Source organism: Glandiceps talaboti, chromosome 3, assembly GCF_964340395.1.
Source record: "Glandiceps talaboti chromosome 3, keGlaTala1.1, whole genome shotgun sequence".
In the NCBI taxonomy this organism is placed as follows: domain Eukaryota; kingdom Metazoa; phylum Hemichordata; class Enteropneusta; family Spengelidae; genus Glandiceps; species Glandiceps talaboti.
The window spans coordinates 29,174,428-29,180,879 of record NC_135551.1 but is presented as its reverse complement, the minus strand read 5'-3'; the positions used below and the strand labels follow the sequence as shown (position 1 = coordinate 29,180,879).

General features: G+C 35.3%; 1 protein-coding gene across 1 annotated transcript in view; it reads left to right on the top strand.

The window, feature by feature from the left end:
• The window catches only part of LOC144432917 (pyridoxal kinase-like), a 10,044-nt gene extending 5,091 nt beyond the window's left edge, over positions 1 to 4,953 (top strand). The window contains exons 2-7 of the mRNA XM_078121222.1: positions 432 to 591; positions 1,354 to 1,561; positions 3,185 to 3,336; positions 3,560 to 3,681; positions 3,919 to 3,985; positions 4,586 to 4,953. Coding sequence (XP_077977348.1) covers positions 432 to 591; positions 1,354 to 1,561; positions 3,185 to 3,336; positions 3,560 to 3,681; positions 3,919 to 3,985; positions 4,586 to 4,704 — 828 coding nt within the window. The 3' untranslated portion in view covers positions 4,705 to 4,953. The remainder of the gene's footprint in view (positions 1 to 431; positions 592 to 1,353; positions 1,562 to 3,184; positions 3,337 to 3,559; positions 3,682 to 3,918; positions 3,986 to 4,585) is intronic.
• The last annotated feature ends 1,499 nt before the right edge of the window (positions 4,954 to 6,452 follow it).

Here is a 6,452-nt window from a genome sequence, read left to right as displayed (position 1 = left end):
GTATGATTATGGGTGATAAAATTGTACCTTGGCAACTTACCCAACTTTGGAACCTTGTAACAAAAACGTAGTCTATTGCACTTGACATGTGTTCAGCCATTAGGACATTTCCTGCAAAGGTTTATGGGAAAACATCTTTTGATGACATTATGAATACCCAAATCTCTTTGTCTTGACACATTCTATTAATTTGTCAAGATAAAGTGCTGTTATCACAAGAGGTTTTCCCATAAACCCTTGCAGGAAAAAATCAAAATGGCCGAATATATGTCAGTTGTAGATTTCAAAGTTACTGAGGTGTGCTATCTCTCAAACTCATATTTTCGTTGATAGTAAGCAATGCAAGTGTACCAATGGCAGAAAAATGTACGACTGGGCTTTTTCCTTTACCATTGATAACAAAACTGTGCAATGTGTTTTCTCTTGTTCAGGTTCTTGGTTATGAGGTGGATGCCATAAACTCGGTACAACTGTCAAACCATACAGGTTACAAAGTGTTCAAGGGACAAGTGTTAAATGCTGACGATCTCCGGACATTGGTTGATGGACTTATAGAGAACGATATTGATAAATATTCACATGTACTCACAGGTATGGAAATAATTTAGTGATAAATTCATCCGGAATAATCCACCTCTAAGTAAAGATCAGGAGTTTGAGAGCCCAAATAATTTCTTTGTTTCAGACTTTAAAGCTCAGTTGTAAGTTTTTTACTATTTTTATTTATTTATGTCCATCAAAAATACAGCAAACCTTGATATAAAATTGCTCACTCAATTATGGAATTACCTCCCTACACCACTGCAGTCTACATGTAGCAGTCATGTAGCATTCCTGTTTCGGCACTGTTGAACATCACTGTTACAGCATAATACCCACTGCTATGTTTGTTCCTATTCTGTTACAACAATGTTACTGCTGTGACAGCCTTGCTAAAAACCAATGTTACAGCACAGTATAATCATGGTCATATAATTGGTCTGTTCCTCTATCACTGTTAGAACTGCTACAGTAACAGCCCTGTAACATTACTTCAGCAATCATGTAACATTAATGTTACCAGTGTGTAACAGTAATGATTATGTACATGTACCTACAGCCTGCTATAGAAATCCTACAGTGCTGTAAAGTGAATGTTACCAGTGTGTAACAGTAATGATTATGTACATGTACCTACAGCCTGCTACAGAAATGCTACAGTGTAACGTGAATGTAACTAGTGTGTAACAGTGATGTACCTACATTTTTTTGTAGCCTGCTACAGCACTGTACCAGGGATGTAGCAAGCCTGTCTCTGCTGGTTTTGTTGGTTCTGAGTTTTAACACCTTCCACTGTACTCATCTCTTGTACAGGTTATGTTGGTTCTGAATCATTCCTTCTGGAGGTTGTCAAGGTGATCAAGGACATGAAAGCTAAATATCCAGACACAGTAATTGTATGTGATCCTGTACTTGGTGATTTTGGGGTTGGATACTATGTACCCAAGGAACTGATGCCTATCTATAGAGATCAGATGTTACCTATAGTTGATATTATTACACCAAACCAGTTTGAAGCTGAGTAAGTAGAACTTTATATTATTCCCTAATTTTGTTCTTCGTTCAGCCAAGGAAAATATGGGTGACCTAAGGGGCCATGTCACTATGAGTCACTTAGACAAGTAAAGTAGTGACAACCCTTACATCACAAGTATTTTCCAACTGAATGAAGGAAAGTATTGTGGAATAATGTAATCATACCCCCTCTAGCATAAATATTGAAAATAGGAAGTAAAAAAGAAAGTGTATTAGAATGTTTTGATGCTTATTTCGAATACTGCAGTGATGTAGAATGACTAGGTCATGTATTGATATCTTCTGCTCAAAGACGATAGATAAAATATAATTCTTACCAACAATAGAAAACTTTATGTCTCAGTTTTGAAAGTAAATTAACATCAATGTTTTTAAACTCATTCTGAACTGACAAATAAATTAAAACTTTGTACTTCACCAAAATACTTGGATAAATCCTAAATTTCAACCCGAGTCCTCAGGTCTTCTTCAGGGATGTGAAGTCATGAATTGTTTATGCATGTGTGACTTCAGAATACAAAATACAGACAGATGGTAAAGTGTATCGGCTCACTTCTTTAGATTTGATGCAGTATAAAGTTTTAATTTATTTGTCGTTATTAATCTACACGAATGAGTCTTCATCATAATACTGAACTGTATCATTGCTATGGGAAAGAGCAGCATACTTTAGTTGCCTAGCAACTAGTCAAGTCCATTCCTCTCACAGCTATTGAATTAGATTATGACATTACAATTGTTTTCTAGCATTATTAGAACAGTTGATTGCATAGTAAGGATTTCTTCAACATTTGTTATACGTTGAATTGCTTATATATTGGCCCACAATATCTCATGGATCTTCTACATCAATACAATCCTCGAAGACCACTTCGCTCGTCTTCTGATTCTCGTCTTCTCTGTGTTCCAAGGGTGTCAACCAAAACATTTGGTGAAAGATCCTTCTCTTACATTGGCCCTACTTCATGGAACCACCTCCCTTTTGATCTTCGCCATTCCAAATCTTTGTCAACTTTCAGACATTCTCTCAAAACTCACCTCTTCAACTGCTAATAACTGTTTTTCTTTCTCATTTTATTTAATACACATTACCTTGAATTCACATTTCCATTAACTATTTCTGTATCCACTCTTTCTCTGCATTTCAAGCTCTTGGAGATGAGGCGCATTACAAATCATCTTATTATTATTATAAGTTAAGTTTAAGTTATATCTTGATACCAGGTTTGGTTCATTCAATTTCAAGTGATGATCTTTACGTACACAGCAAAAGTTATACCCAAAAACATATAAAGTCAGCCTGTGTCCCTTGAACAGAATCATTGCAGACCACTCCCAAAGCAAACCTACAACTCCCAAAACTGTCTTTCATTGTCACCCTATTCCAAGCAAAGAAAAATGAGATGAGAAACGATATTTTCAGACATTTACCTGTGTACAGCAGCTCCAAAAAGAATTTGTTATATTGGTCTTTGTGTAGATAATTTATAGCAGAAACTCTATTTTACATAATTCATGAATATAATAAATTGTAATTTAGGCTGATGGCTATGGACTACAATAAATCACCTATCTATCTGTTTGTTTGTTTGTTTGTTTGTGTTTACAGATTAATGACCGGAATGACCATAAAAACAGAGGATGATGCTGTCAAATGCATGGATATACTACATAGCAAGGGATGTAAGAATGTTGTGATAAGTAGCACTGAGTTAGCTGATAGAGATGATATCTTGCTATTACTAGGAAGTCAGATTATAGGTAAGGCTACACATCTACAAAACATGAACTCTCCACATTCAATTACTGTATTCAATATATCCTAGTAGGAAGCTACTATATTATACACAAGTTCCCATTCTACCCTGATAAAAGTGTGCGTGTATGCATGTATGTATGTGTGTGTGTGTGTGTATACTTACATACATGATCATGTGTGTCAGATAATGACAGCTCTATTCATTTCAAATCTTTTGTGATTCAGGTGATAAGAAGAAATGTATTCGACTTGAAATGCATAAATTTGATGCCCACTACACAGGTACAGGAGATCTCTTCACTGCTCTCCTACTTGTATGGAGTCACAAACATCCAGACAACTTAGCTGTAAGTATTTCTAATTAAAATATTGGCTAAATGTACAATCACTTAGAAGAGCTACACTGTCTGTTTAGAGTTGCACAGTGTTAGATCTATGTGTATATGTTTGACAGTAAATCCTTTCAATCTACTGGTCCTGTACATTTTGTTAACTGATTCAATTCAATAGTTCTCTCTTTCTCTTGTCATATGCATTGGAAAGCTAGTGATTCCATCTTGATTTTTATCTTGTTCTGATTCTAGCTTGCATGTGAAAAAACTATATCATCAATGCAAACAATATTGAAGAAAACTCTAGATGAAGCACAAAGTAAGTTGTTCCTTAACTTGATTGCAGTCTTTCCTATAATGTTACAAAAAATGGGTATATTTGCCAAAAATTTAGTATGGCAAACTTCAGAAAAATCCGTGAATGAAGTATTGTGAGTTCTGTGACAATCCATCAGTTTAAGATATTCTCCAATGCTATGTGCAATTTCAAATTGTTACAGGAATATAGGCAAAGATAACTTGTTCAGTAAAGTTTATGAAACCTATAAATAGCATGTCAATTATGAATTACATGATAAAATCTAATCCTCCTAAAGTAAATGTACACCAAAAAATGACAAAATGTAGGGAAAATATTTTTATCCGTATATTTTAGAGAAATTATGCACGTTGTATAATAAGTTATGATAAATGTCTTACATGTATTTCGTAACAAATTACATAGAAAATAACAAAGTGTACTAGACATCAAATTATAGTTGTACTCTCTGTGATTGAAGATTTACACTTTTATGAAAAAGTAAAGAGATGATTATGACATATAAACTTGCACCTAGCCAACACTCTTTCAAGGATAAATCAGTTTCAATCTACAGAGTTCAAAGGTCAATAAGTTTTCCTTGATGTTTTTTTTTTTCAGAACTAGCAGGACCTGGTAACAAGCCAACTGTTGGACAGATTGAACTTAGGTTGATTCAGTGCAAGAAAGACATTGAGGATCCTGGTAATCATATCAAAGCCACCGTCACAGAGTCATAAAATATACCTGGTTAATATATATACACAGGAAAATAGCATATTTTTAGATAAAATTGTAACATCTATAGAATTATGCTTTCAAATTACTAGATTTGGCTATCAATTGTATGGAAACCAAAGCAAGTGTTTCATTGGTGGTGGTGTGATGTCATGTTGGTATCACATGTCATCATTCAACCAATCACAGAATAGATTGAAATATTTTGAGGTCAGTCAGATAGTTTACATGGCAACTAATTAAAACTTTGTGCACAGGGTATATTTATAGAATAATGAATTTCTTATGAAAACTTGATCAATTCTATAATTACTCACTGAAAACAAAGGTGAAATTAATTACATTTATTGTGAAAATCCAATGTGAAATATGTCTTAATCAAATGACTGTCTTGCCGGGTAGAATCTACTCAGTTTACGATGCATATATCATGACAGATTTTATGTAATAGAATGTGGAGAAACAGATAAAATATTCCAACTCAGAAACTCTATTCTTAAACAGAGTAGTTTTGCATTTTAGAGAAAGTTCAGTGTACAAGTACATGTTTATGTACCACAAAACTTTTACAGCATGTTACAGGTCACTGTTAACTCTCTGTTTGATACAACCATGCAGACACCAATAAGAAACTGCAAATTACACTTTAAGATAGTATGATTGAATAATAATTATATATAAAAATGTGCTTTATTCATAGTACTGTGGCCACCGGTCTAATGTACAGAAATCAATACATACAAAAAACTGCTAGTGTAGAGGTTTGTTGTGACAATCAGCAATGGCACATACAAATCCACATACTAATAGCAAATACAACCAGAATTAGTTCATCATACTTTGGCGTAAATGGAAAGCAAAAAATACAAACTTTGCTAAATTATTCTGAGTATGAATGTGATTTGTCCTGATCAAAGAATGAAATTTAAATTGCGAAGGAGGCTGAAAGAAATATTGTGGGATATACAATTCTCTAATCTTTTCAAGCATGAGTGAAAACGATGTCTTGTCTAAATGCTATGAATTATGTTCCACTATGGAGACATCTAATGCAGACATCAAAACATGGGTGTCTGTGTGTCTGTGTGTGTCTGTCTTGTGTGTCTATGTCTGTGTCTGTGTCTAGTGTGTCTGTGTAAGTGTGTCTGTGTCTAGTGTGTCTGTGTAAGTGTGTCTGTGTCTAGTGTGTCTGTGTCTGTGTCTAGTGTGTCTGTCTAGTGTGTCTGTGTGTCTAGTGTCTGTGTCTGTGTCTGTGTCTAGTGTGTCTGTGTCTGTGTCTGTCTAGTGTGTCTCTAGTGTGTCTGTCTAGTGTGTCTGTGTGTGTGTCTATCTAGTGTGTCTGTGTGTGTCTGTGTCTGTGTCTGTGTCTAGTGTGTCTGTGTGTGTGTCTATCTAGTGTGTCTGTGTGTGTCTGTGTCTGTGTCTGTGTCTAGTGTGTCTGTGTCTGTGTCTGTCTAGTGTGTCTCTAGTGTGTCTGTCTAGTGTGTCTGTGTGTGTGTCTATCTAGTGTGTCTGTGTGTGTCTGTGTCTGTGTCTGTGTCTAGTGTGTCTGTGTGTGTGTCTATCTAGTGTGTCTGTGTGTGTCTGTGTCTGTGTCTGTGTCTAGTGTGTCTGTGTCTGTGTCTGTCTAGTGTGTCTCTAGTGTGTCTGTATCTAGTGTGTCTGTGTGTGTGTCTATCTAGTGTGTCTGTGTGTCTGTGTAAGTGTGTCTGTGTCTAGTGTGTCTGTGTCTGTGTCTAGTGTGTCTGTC